The sequence below is a fragment of the Stenella coeruleoalba genome (genome assembly GCF_951394435.1).
Source record: "Stenella coeruleoalba genome assembly, chromosome: 5".
Taxonomy (NCBI): Eukaryota; Metazoa; Chordata; class Mammalia; order Artiodactyla; family Delphinidae; genus Stenella; species Stenella coeruleoalba.
In genome coordinates this window covers 25124021-25144186 of record NC_137150.1, presented here as the reverse complement: position 1 = coordinate 25144186, position 20166 = coordinate 25124021, and the positions used below count along the sequence as shown (strand labels likewise).

General features: G+C 37.4%; 1 protein-coding gene across 3 annotated transcripts in view; it reads right to left on the bottom strand.

Annotated features, from left to right (window-relative positions):
• Positions 1-20166, bottom strand: part of XRN1 (5'-3' exoribonuclease 1) — a 105801-nt gene that overhangs the window by 9298 nt on the left and 76337 nt on the right. Inside the window, exons 31-38 of one of the 3 annotated variants that reach the window (XM_079922486.1) lie at positions 19354-19561; positions 17725-17820; positions 9537-9639; positions 6525-6586; positions 4800-4910; positions 4522-4644; positions 3948-4107; positions 1416-1597 (exon numbers count right to left, since the gene is read on the bottom strand). In XM_079922486.1, the coding sequence (XP_079778612.1) occupies positions 1416-1597; positions 3948-4107; positions 4522-4644; positions 4800-4910; positions 6525-6586; positions 9537-9639; positions 17725-17820; positions 19354-19561 (1045 nt within the window). The remainder of the gene's footprint in view (positions 1-1415; positions 1598-3947; positions 4108-4521; positions 4645-4799; positions 4911-6524; positions 6587-9536; positions 9640-17724; positions 17821-19353; positions 19562-20166) is intronic. The other 2 variants (XM_079922484.1, XM_079922485.1) reach the window with 2 other exon arrangements.

Sequence of the window (20166 nt, the reverse complement as noted above, 5' to 3'; positions counted from 1 at the left end):
CCCACAAAGCCTAAAATATTTACTATCTGGCCATTTATAGAAAAAATCTGCTGACCCCTGCTTTCCACCATCCTTTACAAAGCACATATTTTGCTAATATGAATTAACTGCTAAAATTTAAAAGACTCAGAGGTTCTGACTGATTTTATATTTACATTTAAATGATAACTCTTTACAGTATGCGCTTTTCTTTTATAAAAAAGATTTTAAAAAATGTTACTTTTTCAAAAGGTAGCCATTTTTATGTAGTATTATTAGTTTAATCATGCTTTCTGCTTTAGGTGAGAATGTGTCAAGAATCTGGATGTAAAAAGGAGAAAACAGCCTTCCTGCTGTGGTTCTCAAGGTGCAGTATGGGGATCCTGGAGGTCCTTGAGTCCCTTTCTGGGGATCCTTGAGGTTCAAACTATTTTTATTATAATATGAAAATGCTATTTGCCCTTTTCACTCTCATTTTTTCATAAGTATACAGAGATCAAAAAGTTCATTGATATAATTTCAGATTCTACATTGCACTAACTTTTAAGAAAATACCATGTTTTAATGTAGTATCAAAGAATATCCACAGTTATATGAAAAGGCTATTAAAATTTTCTTCCTTTTTCCAACTATCTATTTGTGTGAGGCCAGATTTTCTTCATATATTTCAACCAAAACCACGTATTACAAGAGATTGATAGTAAGAAGCAGATATGAGAATCTAGCTTCTCTATTCAGCTAGAAGATGGATAAGACTTGCAAAAATGTAGAGCAATGTGACTCTTCTCATTAAATTTTTTTTGAAGTCTTTTTTTTTTTTTTTTTTTTTTTGTGGTACGTGGGCCTCTCACCGTTGTGGCCTCTCCCATTGTGGAGCACAGGTTCCGGACGTGCAGGCTCAGCGGCCATGGCTCATGGGCCCAGCCACTCCGCGGCATGTGGGATCTTCCCGGACCGGGGCACGAACCCGTGTCCCCTGCATCGGCAGGCGGACTCTCAACCACTGCGCCACCAGGGAAGCGCTCGATGTCATTTTTAATTAACAACATTAAAAATTTTTTTCAGTTTTAATTTTTAATTTGTTAAATATGGATATAACACAAGTAAACAAAAGTTCTTTGGGGTCCTCAAAAAAAAGATGGGGAGTTTCTGAGACCAAAAAGTTTGAAAACTGCTGCTAGAGACCAAGATCCCTAGCTCTATCAGTCTGAAGAATCTTGCAAGGCTACCTGCTGCCCAGTTCCTCTACCAGTTTCTCTGAGGGGTCTGGTTATGCATAAATGGAAGACCCAGAGTGAGAGGTATTAATCTATGCTGCTCATAAAGTCAAAAAAATCAGCTCCACTATATTATTTCTAGCCAAAGATTTTCAGTCAATTTATTTAAGCTCAGTGTTCAATAAGTTATATAAATGGAAGAACGGTAATATACAATACCTGTGGTGTTCTCAGAAAGGAGAAATCTGGTTGTGGCATTCCAACAAGGGAACAAATTCGAGAAAGTTCAGTTACTGGTGTGGACACAGGAGGAATCTGGCTGGCAGCAGGCCAGCACACACTGTCCACAGACTGAACATTATGGTACTCACTAGCACTGTGAGGCTTGTTCATGTAAGATGCTGCCAAAAAAGAGAAAAGGACATATCCACATTAAATGATATCTCAAACTATGCAATTATGGCAGGGCTTTACAGAATAGCAAGGAGGACATTGTTAAAAAGTGAGAAGAGGAATCTCCCATGAAGCAAATATAAGAACTATTTAGTTTTGCCTAAAATGACTAAATTCAATGAAGATTTTAGATGATTATAATTAATTACTGATATATAATTAAGACAAAGATTTAAAAATGTAAGTAGATGACTGCCAAAAATTAGCATTGTGAGAGATTAATGACTACTTAGTTATTCACAGGCAAAATCTAAACATGCAAATGGCTTTCTTGAGCTGATTTACAATTAATTCTTAAGTTCTGAGGCTTTAGCTTCAGTCTTCTCAAAATTCCATCCTATTTTCTGAGACACATGGATGAATGTTTCTTTTGCTCTAAAATAATGCTTCTTAAAAGTTTTTCTGAAATTAAGTCTTTTAAGTGCCTTTATTATGATATAAAAATTCTGAAAGTTCACATTCTTTATAATCAACAAACTCACCAACAGAACAAAAAGCACACCTCAGTGAAGAATGAATCTAAACCTCTTACTGTTACAGATTAAAAAAAAAAAAAAAGTGGGCTTCCCTGGTGGCGCAGTGGTAGGGAGTCCGCCTGCCGATGCAGGGGACACGGGTTCGTGCCCCGGTCCGGGAAGATCCCATATGCCGCGGAGCGGCTGGGCCCGTGAGCCATGGCCGCTGAGTCTGCGCGTCCTGAGCCTGTGCTCCGCAACGGGAGAGGCCACAGCAGTGAGAGGCCCGCGTACCGCAATTAAGTGGCTTGCCTGAAGTCACACATTAGTTCTGTTACATGAGCTGGATTCCGAGTTCATGACTCTAAGGTAGATGATATTTTTTACTATACTGAAGTATAGTAAAAGTTACTTGCTTTTGACAGTGGGACCATATTTATCCAATATTGTTTTAAAATTTTATTTTGCTCTATTTCAAGAGCATATCTGTCCCTAGGATAAATATTGTTTCCTGATAGTTACTGGAATTTTAAATTATTTATCCCAATACTCAGTGGAGTATAAATGAAGTTAGGTTCTGATTTTGATACTTAATAAACGCAGATTACCTTATTTCAAAATGTTTTTTACCTCTCTGAGAAACTTCTGTCCCCAACCTACTTTTACATGAGTCATTTTTCCTGGTAGGCTTTTGCAGATAATTACAGTCAAAATATTAAAGTACAGGGGATGCAGAAGGTAGGGGTAATGATGGACATCTACTGAAATCCAGCTATGTGCCAGATGTTATGCTATAGGCTTCTTAGACTTTAGGTAAGTGCCCACTTTCCAGCGTGTGCCTCCATTAATTATTTTAAATTGATTTTACAGCTTCTCCTATTTTTATGTTGTTCAAGTTATTTTAACGTAATACTAATATCAATTATTCGCACCTATGATGTGTCAGACACAGTGCTAACTGCTTTATATATGTTATACAATTATCACAACCGTCATTTGCAATGTTATTTTGTAGATAAAAGAATTTATAGAAAAGTTAAGTAATGTATTTAAGTTACATAATCATTTTAAAATTACTGAGAAAAAGCTAAAATGTGAAAACCTTTCCAGGTTTGGGATCTCCAGAATGAGTATCTGTAATAGTATAATTTAAGTAGTCACAAGGAGGGACTTCCCTGGTGGCGCAGTGCTTAGGAATCTGCCTTCCAATGCAGGGGATGCTGGTTCGATACCTGGTCAGGGAACTAGATCCCACATGCATGGGGCCTGCTGGTCGCAACTAAGGAACACACGTGCCACAACTAAGGAGCCGGCGAACTGCAACTAAGGAGCCCACCTGCCGCAATTAAGACCCGGTGCAACCAAAAGAAATAATAAAATAAATAAAATTAAATTAAAAAAATAAACTTATTAAAAAAAGAAATATTGAAAAAAACGTCACAAGAAGACATTTAGGGACTACAGATCTATTGGTTACATAGTTACATTGTTATATAAATGACACAAGTATAAAATTATACTCTTATTTGTTACTCTTTTTTTTTTTTTGAGGGCCTCTCACTGTTGTTGCCTCTCCCGTTGCGGAGCACAGGCTCCGGACGCGCAGGCTCAGCGGCCATGGCTCACGGGCCCAGCCGCTCCACGGCATGTGGGATCTTCCCGGACCGGGGCACAAACCCGTGTTCCCTGCATTGGCAGGCGGACTCTCAACCTCTGTGCCACCAGGGAAGCCCACGTTACTCTTAATTATACTTAATTATCTTTAAAAATCACATGATTAAAAAATAAATGAACTGGATTTTTGAAGTGATTGGTTATTAGTACTAGTACTTAGCTTACTTACTTAATTTCTTACTTTGTTTAGGCTGTGAGGAAGATCCATATTCATCTCTTCTACTGGAGGAAACAGTGACCTCATTACCAAATTGTTTCATCTCATTCTTATGGTCCACAGTGTCAGAGCCATCAATTTTTAGAATTTCTTTAAGCATCCGAGTTCCCTTCTGTTTTGAAAATGATTGGTATGGAGATAGTAGGGATAAGGGAGAAAAGTTAAAAGCTACAGACCTTATTGATGTTTCTTTCAATAAGTTCCATTGTTAAAAATTATGATGATAACTACATTCAGATAGAGAATAAGGAAAATAAGAGTTGAAAAAAATTCACATTTCCTGGCAAAGAAACAATACTTATCATTCTGCTTAACTTTTGACCAAATTGTCTAGTGGCAATGTTTGAAAAGCAAGGGAGCTATGGTGGCTAAATTGCCCAGGGCAGCCCGATCTTTCTCACAGGATGACAATAATAATGCCACACACCAGTCTACATAAGAGAAGGTGTTTTAACTGTTGCACAGGGTATGTGTGGCTAACAGTAATGAAATTACCATAGTGTACAAGCTCTTACAAAATACGAACCATAGCAAATGACTGTGGTGACAAATGTTCTTCGCTTGGAGGCTCTTCATGATGAGATGACTGTACTTCATTTTCTTTGGAGATATTCAAAGATGCTAAGAAGTTCTCAATTCCAGGATTAGGCTAAAAGAATAAATATTTTGTGCATGAAGATGAAAGTACAAGGACACGAAAATAGCTCAGAGTTTTATGTACAAAAATGATCATTTAATTTTCACTCAATCTTCTTCCCAGGTGTTAAAGTTTGGGAAGAGAACTTGTATAAACCAGTCTTTTAGCTTATCAGTGGCATTTGGATAACTAGTTTCAACCTTTCGGTTTTCTGAGACTTCTGCACTCTCATTTCTCTTCAAAAGCTTAACATTACATTTGGCAGGCCCTTCAAACACCTGTAAGAGAGTACGAATGAGTTTTTGTGCAAATAAAATTATAATTCCGACTTAATAGTATTCTAAATAAATTGCTGCAAACTTTTTAATGTGTTATTTTCTCTTTTATACCATGAGAAAAAAGGGGGCCCATAAACTTGATGAGGGAAAAAATTCCATCTTTATTTTCATTAATTTCTAAATGAGACTTAGTATTCCCTTCAATTATGAATGTAGGCAATAAAACACAATGGTGGTGATTCTAATGGTATTTCAATATTACTGGTTTTCTTTCAAATCTTATGTATTTTACTGTAGCATTAAAACTATTATTCTGAGAAAGAGTCCATAGGCTTCACCAAAGAGGTCCACGGCACAAAGAGTTTATGAACCCCTTCTCTAGAAGAAAGGAAATTATAGCATAAGAGATGACTCTGAAAGTCATGCAATTCAACCCTTTATTGGTATCTAAAAATTAACGGGCTGAGAACCTGTTATGTGCCAAGATATCTTCTAAGGTATCTCTTTTTTTTTTGCGGTACGCGGGCCTCTCACTGTTGTGGCCTCTCCCGTTGCGGAGCACAGGCTCCGGACGCACAGGCTCAGCGGCCATGGCTCACGGGCCCAGCCGCTCCGCGGCATGTGGGATCTTCCCGGACCGGGGCACGAACCCGTGTCCCCTGCATCGGCAGGCGGACTCTCAACCACTGAGACACCAGGGAAGCCCTAAGGTATCTTTTATAAATGTAATATATTATAGCTTATAAGAGATCTAATTTTTAAGAACTTTGTGTTATATAATATCCATATAAAATGCACGTAAGTGTACATAAATATTTTTAGACTTAAAATGTTTTTTTGACTATAAAATATATACATACTCCTTATCAAACAACAAACTATATAAAATAAAACATAAATGATCTCAGTTTCCCCCATTAACCTAACTCCACAGAATTAACTGTTAACTTTGCCATGTTGGTCCATATACTTTCATTGAATATACAAACATATTTCTACATATTTTATACATATAATGTACCCACATATATTCATATATGTAAGTATGTTTGTATGTATTTATGTATATACAGACTATATATAATGAGAGACACAAGTGATATATTTTTATCTCCATTTTAAAGATGAAGAAATTGAGGCTGTGAGAAGTGTAGTGAATTGCTCAAGGCCACCCAGCTGTTAAATGGCAGAACCAGAACTTCAGGTCTCTCTAGTTCCAAATCCTGGACTCCAGCTGTACAACCTCCCATCCAAGTGACTGACAGGCTCAGCAACCCTCCTGTCATGCACTTTATGAATCTGGCTGAAAGGGCTACAAAATTCAGTCAGATGCCACAGAGCCACCAACTACAATAAAAAGTGGGCTACTAGCATAGTGCAGGGAGATCAGCTCGGTGCTTTGTGACCACGTAGAGAGGTGAGATAGGGAGGGTGAGAGGGAGGGAGGGAGGGAGGGAGATGCAAGAGGGAAGAGATATGGGGACATATGTATATGTATAACTGATTCACTTTGTTATAAAGCAGAAACTAACACACCATTGTAAAGCAACTGTACTCCAATAAAGATGTTAAAAAAAAAGTGGGCTACTAGAAATGTGATTTTAAGAAGCTTACCTGCCTATTTGATATTTTTTGTGACCGACTCTCAGTTTTAGGACTCTTACACTCTTCTTTAACTAGAGACAAGAAAACAGAGATTTTGTTAAATGAAATTTGCTGCACATCAATTAAATTTACCAAGTATTTACCATAGCAAGGCACTGTCTAAAAAATTCACAGAATTCCAAGGAAACAAAGGCCCTGATCTTGAGGAACTTATAATTTAGATGAGGGTGAGAAGAGAAACTCACAGATGACAACAATAAGGGAAAAAGAAAGGTGGCATCTAACTGAGCCTTGCAGGACGGCAGGTTTCCAAAGGGCAGAATAAGAGGCTAAGTACTCCAGCAAAGGAAATAATAGGAGAAAAGATAAATAATAGTAGAAGCAGAAAGCAAGGAATATTTGTAGAACTAAAAACAGACCAGTTCTGCTGGAGGTTGAGGAGTATAATGCAGCTTAATTTAACTAGAGAAGCAGGCTGCAGCCACAATCTGCAAAGGACTGAAGACTATGGAATTACATTGGTAGGCAATAGGCACAATCACAGAAAGGTTTTGAGCTGGTAGGAATCTGATCAGAATTGTGCCTTAAGAAAATTATAGTATGGCAGTGGCTTATTAGCTAGGTAGAAGGAGTAAAAGACCAAGCAGGAAGCTATTTTAGTATTCCTGTTAAGGGGAAATGATGGGAACAGAAATAAAGTGAAAAGGATGGATTAGAAGAGGAAGAAGGAAAGGGAAAAAAGAAAAGAAGGAAGGAAGAAAAGGTGGAAGAAGGGAGAGAGGGAGAGACAAAAGAGGAAAGAGAGGATGAGGAAAGAAGTAAGGGGAAGGGATGGAAGGGGGAGGGAGGGGATGGAATGAGAGAGGAAGGAAGGGACAAAGATGGGAAGGAAAGGGAAGAGAGGGAACAGAGAGGGGAAAAGAAAGGAAGAGAGGAAGGTAAGGAAGAATTCTTGCAAAAAGGAGGAAAATAAAAAGTGACACCACTGCTATTCAACATTGTACTGGTGGTTTTATCCACAGCAATTAGGCAAGAAAAATAAATAAAAGGCATCCAGACTGTATAGGAAGAAGTAAAACTATCTCTATTTGCAGAAGCCAAAAAAATTAGGGCAAATAAATAAGTTCAACAAGGTGCGAGGATACAAGGTCAATATATAAAAGTCAGTTTTATTTCTATAAATAGTAATGAACAATCTCCCCCCCACAAAATTAAGAACACAGTTCCACTGACAATAGTATTACATAGAATAAAATACTTAGAAATAAATTTAACAAAAAAAGTTCAAGACTTGTACACTGAAAACTACAAGACATCACTGAAAGGAGTAGAAAGGCTTAATATTGCTAAATGACAGTACTACCCAAAGTGGTCTACAGACTCAATATGATCCCTATAAAAATTCCAGCTGCCATATTTGCAGAAACAGACAAGCTGATCCTAAAATTCATATGGCAATGCAAGAGACCAGAACAGACAAAATAATCTTGAAAAAGAAAAACAATGTTGGAGGATTCAAACTTCCCAATTTCAAAACTGATAACAAAGCTATGGTAATGAAGACGGTGTGTTGTTCCAAAAAGATGGCATATAGATAGGTGAAATGGCATTGACAAACTAGAAATAAATCCATACATCTATTGATTTCTGACAAGGGTGCCAAGACAATTCAATGGAGTGCAAAGAGAATTCAATGGGGAAAGAACTGTCTTTTAGCAAATAGTTCTGGGACAACTAGATATCTACATGCAAAAGAGTGAATACGGACCCCTATCTCATACCATGTATATACTTATTCAAAAATGAAAAAAGGACCTAAATGTTAGAGCTAAAACTATAACACTCTTAGAAGAAAACATAGGTGTAAATTTGTGTGACCTTGAATTAGGCAATGGTTTCTTAGATGATACCTAAAGCATAAGCAAACAAAGAAAAAGTAGAAAAAAACAGATAAATCGGACTTGATGAAAATTAAAAACTTTTGTACTTCAAGGACACTGTATAAAAAGTTAAAAGACAACCCAGAGAATAAGAGCACATATTTGCAAATCAAATATCTGCTCAGCATACAGGATACAGAATATAAAAAGAAGTCTTACAACTCAAGAATAAAAAGACAACCCAATTTTAAAATGAGCAAAGGATATGAATATATATTTCTCCAAAGAAGATATACAAACAGCCAATAAGCACATGAAAAAATGTTCAACACTATTAGTCATTAATGAATTACAAATGAAAACCACAAGGAGACCCCACTTTACATTCACTAAGATGGCTATAATAAAAAAGATGGATAATAACAAGTGTTATAGAGGATGTAGAGAAATTGGATCCTCATATATTGATGGTGGGAATGTAAAATGGTACAGCTACTTTGGAAAACAGTTTGGTAGTTCCACAAAAAGTTAAGCATAGAGTTAACACATGACTCAATTATTCCATTCATTCATATATACCCAAGAGAACTGCAAACATATGTTCACACAAAAACTTGTACATAAACATCCACAGCAGCATTATTTATTACAGCCCAAAGGTGGAAACAATCCAAATGTCCATCAATGGATGAATGGATAAACAAAATGTAGTATTCATACTATAGAATATTGTTCAGCTGTAAAAAGGAATGAAGTACTGATACATGCTACAACATGGATGAACCTTGAAAAGATTATGCCAAGTGAAAGGAGCCAGTCTCAAAGGTCCCATATTTTATGGTTCTGTTTACAGGAAATATCCAGAATAGGTCAATCCACAGAGGCAGAAGTAAATTAGTGGTTGCCAGGGCTAGGGGAATCACTACTAATAAGTATGGTATTTCTTTTTGGGGAGATGAAATTGTTCTAAATTTAGACAGTGGCACTGGTTGTACAACTTTGTGAAAACACCAAAAAACACTGACTGTATACTTTAAAAGGATGAATTTTATCATGTATGAATTATAACTCAATAAAGCTATTAACAAAAATAAAAGGAAGCAGTTAGCACCACAAGTATACTTTCTAACTCATAACTTACATTTTCTGTGAGGCTCATGTTTTCTTTGCTTAACGCTGTTCTCATTAAAGCCAGATTTGTGATGTTGAGTTACTTGACTTATTTCTTGAGGTAGAACTGCACCCTGAAAATTAAAATTCTTATAAATGATTTAAACAAACTCTTAATATTAAAACTACTTCTCTTCCTCAATGCTTAATAAATACTTTATTATTTTTATAAAAGTTATAGAGCTCACTAGAAAAAGATTTAAGGAATGCAGAAAAGTATAGAGAATTTAAGAAAACCACTCAAATTCTACCGCCCCCAAAATAACCATTAACATTACGATCACCACTCCAGACGTTTCTCTATGCATTAGTTAGATAGTAAGGTACACAGAAAACAATCATTTTACAAAAATGCTTTCAACAGAAAGAATTCAATCTAATTTTCTTTGAAGTTAAAGAGAAACTAAAGATTAAACTTTAGGTGAATGTTTCTTCATAACAGAAATATCAGCCTCTAAAGATCCCTCTAGATTTGCTTCAAAATAATCCTATCTCTGGGGTATGTGGGGATAGGAAATGAATAGGTATCATGGAAGAAACAGAAGTGGACATGTTCAAGGTAAAGGATGGGTACATGTAGATTTATTATACTATTTTCTTGACTTCGTTATTTTAAAAATTTCCATCAGAGTTTTAAAAAATTCATCATTCCTGTCCCTATGTTATAAAAGTTGAGGATATTATTAGCCCTTTCACATCCTTTCCCCTAATATCTGATTTTTATTAATTAATATTTATAATGTCAAGGTTTTCAATTGCTGGAAGACTATTACCAGATAGCAAGACTGATTATAAAGCTGCTGTAATTGAGACAGTGCATGAATGGGCAAAATTAGCAAAATGACATGAGTAAGTTTCATATAAAGATCACAGCAGATCCTTTCGCTTTCTGATAGGGAGAAGAGACCTGAAGGCAGAAAGAGATAACTTGCCACAGCTGAAGTGGGAAGGGGAAGCAGAAGTAGGGGCTGGAGATGTTCAATACAAATTAATCACTTTACAATGATTACACAATTTTGCTTTTGGTGGGCCCTATTTAATTTTTTCTGAGCACAGACAAATGAACACTGGGTACATGTGGGCTCTTTACCAGGGCTCTTTACTCTTTTAAAAAAAGGGCTCTTTACTCTTTAAAAAAAAGGGCCAAGAGATTTCCATCCACATAGCACAATGGCTTGTGAGGGATTCTCTCTTCAAGACGGTATGGTACTGGCACAAAAACAGAAAGATAGATCAATGGAACAGGATAGAAAGCCCAGAGATAAACCCACGCACATATGGTCACCTTATCTTTGACAAAGGAGGCAGAAATGTACAGTGGAGAAAGGACAGCCTATTCAATAAGTGGTGCTGGGAAAACTGGACAGCTACATGTAAAAGTATGAGATTAGATCACTCCCTAACACCATACACAAAAATAAGCTCAAAATGGATTAAAGACCTAAATGTAAGGCCAGAAACTATCAAACTCTTAGAGGAAAACATAGGCAGAACACTCTATGACATAAATCACAGCAAGGTCCTTTTTGACCCACCTCCTAGAGAAATGGAAATAAAAACAAAAGTAAACAAATGGGACCTAATGAAACTTAAAAGCTTTTGCGCAGCAAAGGAAACCATAAAGAAGACCAAAAGACAACCCTCAGAATGGGAGAAAATATTTGGAAATGAAGCAACTGACAAAGGATTAATCTCCAAAATTTATAAGGAGCTCATGCAGCTTAATAACAAAAAAACAAACAACCCAATCCAAAAATGGGCAGAAGACCTAAATAGACATTTCTCCAAAGAAGATATACAGAGTGCCAACAAACACATGAAAGAATGCTCAACATCACTAATCATTAGAGAAATGCAAATCAAAACTACAATGAGATATCATCTCACACCAGTCAGAATGGCCATCATCAAAAAATCTAGAAACAATAAATGCTGGAGAGGGTGTGGAGAAAAGGGAACCCTCTTACAATGTTGGTGGGAATGTAAATTGATACAGCCACTGTGGAGAACAGTATGGAGGTTCCTTAAAAAGCTACAAATAGAACTACCAAATGACCCAGCAATCCCACTACTGGGCATATACCCTGAGAAAACCATAATTCAAAAAGAGTCATGTACCAAAATGTTCATTGCAGCTCTATTTACAATAGCCCAGAGATGGAAACAACCTAAGTGTCCATCATCGGATGAATGGATAAAGAAGATGTGGCACATATATACAATGGAATATTACTCAGCCATAAAAAGAGACGAAATTGAACTATTTGTAATGAGGTGGATAGACCTAGAGTCTGTCATACAGAGTGAAGTAAGTCAGAAAGAGAGAGACAAATACTGTATGCTAACACATATATATGGAATTTAAAAAAAAAAAATGTCATGAAAAACCTAGGGGTGAAACAGGAATAAAGACACAGACTTACTAGAGAATGGACTTGAGGCTATGGGGAGGGGGAAGGGTAAACGGTGACAAAGCGATAAAGAGGCATGGACATATATACACTACCAAACGTAAGGTAGTTAGCTAGTGGGAAGCAGCCGCATAGCACAGGGAGATCAGCTCGGTGCTTTGTGACCGCCTGGAGGGGTGGGATAGGGAGGGTGGGAGGGAGGGAGACGCAAGCGGGAAGAGATATGGGAATATATGTATAAAAAAAAAAAAAAAAAAAAAAGGGCTCTTTACTCTTTAAAAAAAAGGGCCAAGAGATTTCCATCCACATAGCACAATGGCTTGTGAGGGATTCTGACTCTAAAGAAGGGAATTAGAACAGCAGGTTCAATAAATTGGTGTGAACGAATACTGTGTGTCTATTATGTGCCAGGCATGGTTAAGATGTACTTTGCATCCATTATCTTAACATCATTATAATAATGCTATAATCATAAAAATGCTATGGTGTATTTTGATTCCATGTTATAGAGGAGTAAACTGAGGCTCAAAGTGATAATGTAATTGGTTACAGAACTAAATAGGAGAGCTGATATCTGAGCTCTAACTCTAAAACCCATGTTCACAGTACCATTTCAGAGAAAAAGTGCCCTAAGTTTAATTAGAAAGAAAATATCCTACTTTTAAGTATGTTTTTTTGAGTTCTTCTGTTTGATGTCTACATAAAGCTATTTGTGTCAGTCACATTGCCATATTCTGCCAATAAAGACTTGAATTTTTTTTAAACACTTTTTTAAAAAAATAAATTTATTTATTTATTTTTGGCTGTGTTGGGTCTTTGTTGCTGGGCACGGGCTTTCTCTAGTTGCGGCGAGCGGGGGCTACTCTTTGTTGCGGTGAGTGGGCTTCTCATTGCGGTGGCTTCTCTTGTGGCGAAGCACGGGCTCTAGGCGCGTGGGCTTCAGTAGTTGTGACACACGGGCTCAGTAGTTGTGGCTCGTGGGCTCTAGAGCACAGGCTCAGTAGTTGTGGCGCACAGGCTTAGTTGCTCTGCGGCATGTGGGACCTTCCCAGACCAGGGCTCGAACCCGTGTCCCCTGCGTTGGCAGGTGGATTCTTAACCACTGCGCCACCAGAAGCCCTTAAAGACTTTTTGAAAGAGCAGTTTTAGGTTCACACCAATACTGAGAGGAAGGTACAGAGATTTCCCCTATACCTCCCGCCCCACACATGCATAGCCTTCCCCATTATCAACATCCCCACTGGAGTGGTGCATTTGTGACAACTGATGAACCTACAATGACATATAATTGTTACCCCAAGTCCTTATTTTACATTGGGTTCACTCTTGGTGTTGTATATTCTATGGGTTTGGACAAGTGTGTAACGACATATGTCCATCACTATAGTATCATACAGAGCATATTCAATGCTCTAAAAATCTTCTGTGCTCCACCAATTCATCTCTCCCATTCCCAATAATCTCTGGCAACCACTGATATTTTTACTGACTCTATAGTTTTGCCTTTTCCAGAAGCATGAATACCTTTTTTTATAAAAAAAAATCATGTTGAGTTCTCTATAATTTGCTTATCAGATGAATTCCAGGCTGCTTATTAAGGCTTCATGGATATAAGTGTTATATGTGGTGGCTCATAATTCTTAGAATATACAAGACATAAAACATGGGAGTGTTCAGCTGATATAAATAATGAAATAGCACCTAATAATAAGAGATACATACAGAAGATTCTGAGGAAATATAATATCAAGTGTGGCATTCCATCTCAAGGAAATTGGTGGTCATAGCTAGTAGACTTTTTGGCAGTGAGAGAGGAAAGGGCATCCTAAGTGGAAGGAACAATGCAAACACAGAATCTGAAGTGGAAATTACCTGTTTATGGGAAAGGGAAAGTTAGGAGACCAATCTGATTAGAACAAACCATTTTACCAAATAGTTGACATACTTTATATAAGAACTAGGCAGAGTTGGATTATAGAAGCCCTAAATATTAGTTTGAGTTGAGGTTGAATTCCACTACTATTAAACAGGAAGCCCTATACATTCTAGAGTATTTGAACAACACTATTTGAGGGCTGGAAAAGACCTCAGAGTTCATCTAAGTCCAAGCCGTAATTTTATACACGAGGCCACAGAAGCCCAGGGAAATCAGATTTGTGCAACTTGAGGCACAAAACCCAATTTCCTGATTCTGAGTCTAATACCAGATTTATCTTCACTACACTGCCACAGGGCATAAACTGAGTTCAAAAGCAGGAGTCCTTATTATTAGATACGTTGCTCAATTATGCCATGATTGAGCAACACTGGTGAAAGGCTCTTTAGGAAAGATTAGGTAGGAAGTACTATGTAAGAAGGACTAGAAAGGAAAGACATAAGAAACAGGAAGCACAGATAGGAGGTTAATCTAGGGCTGGGATGACAATTTAAGGTCCAGTTGTAAAAACTGAGAAGGGGTAAAAAGATTTGGGGATTCAATGCAAAAAATGTTAGAGAGAAGAAGCAAAAATTTTTGACTTCATGCTTTTCAGATTATATGCCTGAGTAAATGGTTGCATTAGAAAATAAGGATAAGAGAAGAGGCTTTAGATGAGGTCAGTTGTGAGACATCCTGAAGTCGAGGTGATGGCGGAGCATCCATCTATACCTGTCTTCTAGAAAGTTGGAGATATTGGGTTAGATCTTGATTGAGAGGTTGGAATTAGAGACATAGATTAAGTGTTAATTAGCAGAGAAGAAAGACCCAAAGTCACCAGTCAAGGAATAAGGCAAAAGGGAAAAGAAAACTGTTGCGTTTTAGGGAACAGCCCCCAGTGAAAGGCTGGAAGAACAGAGGTTAACAAAGAACCTGAACAAATAGGGAAAGGAAAGAGGAGAGACTCGGGGTAATGTTTTCTCTTAGAGCAAAACTCCTTGAAAGAATTATCCATATTTGCTGCCTCCAATTTCTCTCTTCCTCTTTTCTCTTAAACCCACGCAAATCAGTATTTCGCTCCTATCACTTAACTGAAACTGTTCTTGTCAAGGTTCCCAATGGCCTTCGTGTGCTAAATTCTGTGCATAGTCAATTCTCAGTTTTCATCTTAATTGATCCATCAGCAGCGTTTGACACAGTTGATTACTCTGTTCTCTCTGACATCTGTTCTTCACGTGGCATCTAGAAACCACCCTTCCCTGATTTTCTTCCCGTCACCAGCCATTCCTTCTCAGTCTTCTTTGTTAGTTCCACCTAGTCTCACTGACTCTTGAAGGATGGAATGCTCTAAGGCTAAGTTGTTGAACTTTTTTTCTATCTATCCACTTTCTTGGATATAGATAAATAGATATAGATATATACACATATATGCACATATGCACATATACACACATATGCACATATACACACATATATGTATATGTGTGGGTGTATATACATATATATGTATATAATGATTCCCAAATTTCTCTCTCCAGCCTGGACAACATTGATGACCTTCAGACTCAATGTCCAACTCTACATCTCCACTCAAGTATCTAACTCCAATAACTCTTCTTAAATGTTTAGTATACATCTCAAACTTAACAAAATTGAACTCCTGATCTTCCCCCACAAACCTACCAGATCTGCAGTCTTTCCCACCTCAGTTAATAGCCCCTCTATCCAGGCCTTAACAGTCACGTCCTTTAATACATTCTTTCTCTTTTACCCGCATATCCAATTCATCATCAGCTGGAAATCCCTTCCAAATATGTTTAGAATTTGACCACTTTTCACAGGGTCCTACTACCCTGGTCCAAGTCAATATCAACTCTATCTTGATGATTTCAATAGTCTCTGAACTAGTCTCTGTTTCCACCTTGGTTCCTCTACATTCTATTCTCAAGATAGCAGGCAGAGTGATCCTATTAAAATATAAGTCAAATCATGTCACTCTGCTGTGCAAAACCCTCTGCTGATTCCCTATCTCACTGAGTAAAAAGCCAATGTCCTTATAATGGTCCAGGAGGTCCTACATAGTATCAATCTCTTACCTCTCTAATTCCATTTCCTACAACTCACCCTACTGATTCAGCCAAATGGTCTCCTCATCCTTGTGTATGCCAGGGGTCACCACCCCCAACAGGGCCTTTGACTTTGTCTTGAATACTCTCCCCTCAGATATCTGTATATCCACTCCTCATTTCGTTCAAATCTTTGCTCAAATGTTACCTGAACATTCCACTTAAAACTGCAGGGCATTTCCCTGGTGGTGCAGTGGTTAAGACTCCACACTCCCAAGGCAGGGGGCCCGGGTTCGATCCCTGGTCCGGGAACTAGATCTCACATGCATGCTGCAACTTAGAGTTCGCATGCCACAACTAAGGAGTCCATGTGCTGCAACTAGGAAGCCAGTAAATCGCAACTAAGGAGCCTGTGAGCTGCAACTAAGGAAACTGCCTGCTGCAACTCAGAAGCCCATGTGCCGCAACTAAGGAGCTGATGAGCTGCAACTAAGGAGCCCACCTGCTGCAACTAAGGAGCTGATGAGCTGCAACTAAGGAGCCTGCCTGCTGCAACCAAGACCCAGCACAACCAAAATTAAAAAAAAAACCCAAACCAGAAAACAAATCAACAAAGCAAAAAAAAACAAAAAAAACAAAAACCCCCCTAAAAAACCAACAATAAGAAAACAAAAACAAAAACCCTGAAAAACCTTGCCTTCCCCCTCCCCAAAATTCCCTATCCTGCTTCCCTGCAATTTTTCTCAAACTTATATTATCATCTAATATACCATTTTTTTGGTCTTATTTATTGTCCTTTCCTCCCTACAGTACTAACTGTATGAGAGCCAGGATTTTTGTTTTGTTTGCAGCTATATTCTCAGTGCATAGAACAATGCCTGGCACATGGTAGGCACTTAATAAATACACGTTGAATGAATGATAAAAAAGCACTCTTGAGGAATTAGCCATATTAAATAAATGAGAGAGGAAAAGAGGGTTAAAAAATCTGGTTATGGATTACATTTATGTAGAAAGATTTATGAATGATCTAAGGAAAACTTAAAAGAGCATATTGGCAGAAGTGACCTGTGCGTTGTAACTCTCACTTTTTTTTTTACTTTGTTTAGATTATTTTTCCCACTTTATTATTATTTATTTAAAAACTGAAGTACAGTTGACTTACAGTGTTGTTGTCACTCTCACGTTTCATGTTTACTTTACGAACATTCCCTTTGCTATTTTCCCCTCCCTAGCACTGATGATGCCACCATCACGGGGGGACATTAGAATAAATTAGGCCCTCATGGTGCAGGCTACTGGTTTATAAACCTGAGAGGACATTCCTTTTTGACCTAAGCTGAGAAGTTAGGTTAGTAATTAGCAAAAAATGTAGTAGGAATTCATTCCTTTTCTTTTTCCTTTTTTTTGGTGCCTGAGTCTACTCTTTCAGCAGAATTTCTTTCCTTTTCTTAAACTCTATCAAGGAATGTGAATTTGCTCATTCACATCTAAGACAACCAACTGCCAGCATAAAGCTATATATTCAAGTGGAAGTGAATAAGTTAATGAGTGCCATTAAAGCCTTTATTAAAAAGAAAAATTGTCTACATTCTTACTCATTAGTCCAAAAACACATGTAGCCTAAGAGAACTATGAAAATTCAAGATCAAAGTGTTATTTCTATTTTATGAGATTTCAGGAGGAAAAGTAATCACTGCATACCTAAAATAGAAATATAAAATAAATTAAAAAAAATTAAATGTCCATCAAGCAAGGTATACTAACCTTCTCTTGTAGAGGTGGCTGAAAGTGTTGAACCTTTCCAGATCCCTGTAAGGATTGCCAAATGTTGCAAAATTCATCATCATCTTTAGCAGGTACCTGGGAAAGTACAAAAAACTTAAGGAAAACTGAAACATGAAAAAATAAAGATTCAGACTAAAAATCAAATTATTTATTTATTAAAGCTATTTAGCAGTAGACAGGATATTTAAATTTCATTATCTGTTATCTTAGTTCTTTTTTTCTGGAGCTCTGTATAGTAACCATAAAAGTATACTGCTGGAGTGAAAATGTTCTTCTACAGACGTAATTGGTTATTAAAAAATATTTAAAGCATAACAAATGCTATAAAAGATTATACTGAATCAATATCCCACCAGAAGATTTTTTTTTGGTCTTCCAGTGTACTGGCATATTATCTTATTCAAGCTAATATTTAATAATATTTATTTAAAAAATTTTTGGGACTTCCCTAGCGGCTCAGTGGTTAAGAATCCACCTCCAATGCAGGGGACACAGGTTCGATCACTGGTCCAGGAAGATCCCACATGCCGTGGAGCAACCAAACCCCTGCACCACAACTACTGAGCCTGTGTTCTAGAGCCCATGCACCACAACTATTGAGCCCACGCGCCGCAACTACTGAAGCCCGCATGTTCTAGGGCCCACATGCTGTAACTACTGAAGACCGTGCACCTAGAGCCTGTGCTCCGCAACAAGAAAAGCCACTGCAATGAGAAGGCTGTGCACCACAACAAAGTAGCCCCCTCTCGCTGCAACTAGAGAAAGCCTGCGTGCAGCAACGAAGACCCAATGCAGCCAAAGATAAATAAAATTTTAAAAAAATTAAAAAATTTTTTATCTTACACAAAAATAATCTGATTAAAAAAATCAGCTATTACTTATGGAGAACTGATTTCATGCAAATTAAAAATCTAGAAAAATATGCAACAAAATTTGACAGTGGTTACCTATGAGATTTGAGAGGATTTTTGCTTGTTTCCTTTGTTATCATCTACTTATCTGTTTTCTAATTAGTCTATAATAAACATGTGCTATTTGGATTAAAAAGTTTGGTTAAATGTAAAACAGATAGCTAGTGGGAAGCAGCTGCATAGCACAGGGAGATCAGCTCAGTGCTCTGTGACCACCTAGAGGGGTGGGATAGGGAGGGTGGGAGGGAGGCTCAAGAGGGAGGGGATATGGGGATATATGTATGCATATAGCTGATTCACTTTGTTATACAGCAGCAACTAACACAACAATGTAAAGCAATTATACTCCAATAAAGATGTTTAAAAACAAAACAAAACAAACAAAACAAAAAGTTTGGTTAAAATTTGGGGCCATGGAATTAAATAAAGTTAAGTATCTCACACAAAACAATTCAAGTTTTGCCCTGAGGAAGATGAAATAAAGGAAATCACCCATGAGTTATATGGTGGGAATTTGAAAATTGCCTTTGATAAACATGATATAGTCCTCTCCCTTACCTTTCAAATTAATGTCATTTTGTAGGAGATAATATAGGACATTTGGGTGATATAAGACAAAATAAGTGTTAGTCTACCAAGTAAATATACAAAGAGAAAACAGATATTTTCAAGATCATTATTTAAATAAAAGTCTTACTTGAGTAGGAACAAAAAGTGATTGAGGGGAATGGTTCAGACCTCCCAAATGCCCAGATGAAATTGATGAACTTGAGCTATAGTGATTCACAGCTGGCTGTGGTTTCACAATGGCTGTCAACTTCTGATTTCCTGTTTCAGAGCGACTCCCATGAGACAGGTTCACCAAGGCACTTGTTGGCAGTCGATAACCTCTACCAGGTGAGCACCTAAAGGTAAAAAGTTTTATCAGGGTCAGAGGAAATTAATACTAAAGGGAGCTAAAAGAATCAAATAATTTTGGGGTGGACAGTCCGTAATCCTAATTAAGAAATATTACTTTTAAATTCAGTAAAGGAACTTGAAATCATAGAAAGATCTCAATTTATAAGATTTCTGAAAAGTTTCTGAAAATGTTCTAGAGGTATAGTTGTATGTGTAGAGGTGTGTGTGTGTTAGTTTGTCCTCAGAAGGCTTGCAACATAATAGCTGAGTTAACCAAAAATTCATGAATTAAATGTCAAACTTCTTTAAAAGGTTATGAAGCTACCCCGTGTGGAGCTAGTGTGGCTCTACCTATGCAACAGGGCAAATGTTAGCTTTGATCACTTTTGTCTCCTGATCAATTGTTGAGTCCAGTTCTTTTTATCCTCATCTTCCCATCTTAATGTTCCAGAACTGGGAAGGCTAAGAGACAAGTATTTGCAATTTCCTTCCTTCCTGGCCTTGATAAAAGTGTTTAGATATTAAAATAAGCCTTCTCTGGTCAAAAGTTTTCAACTCTATCACCTCTTTAGAAAGTAATTTTCTTATATTCTGAGATCATGGGGAAGTA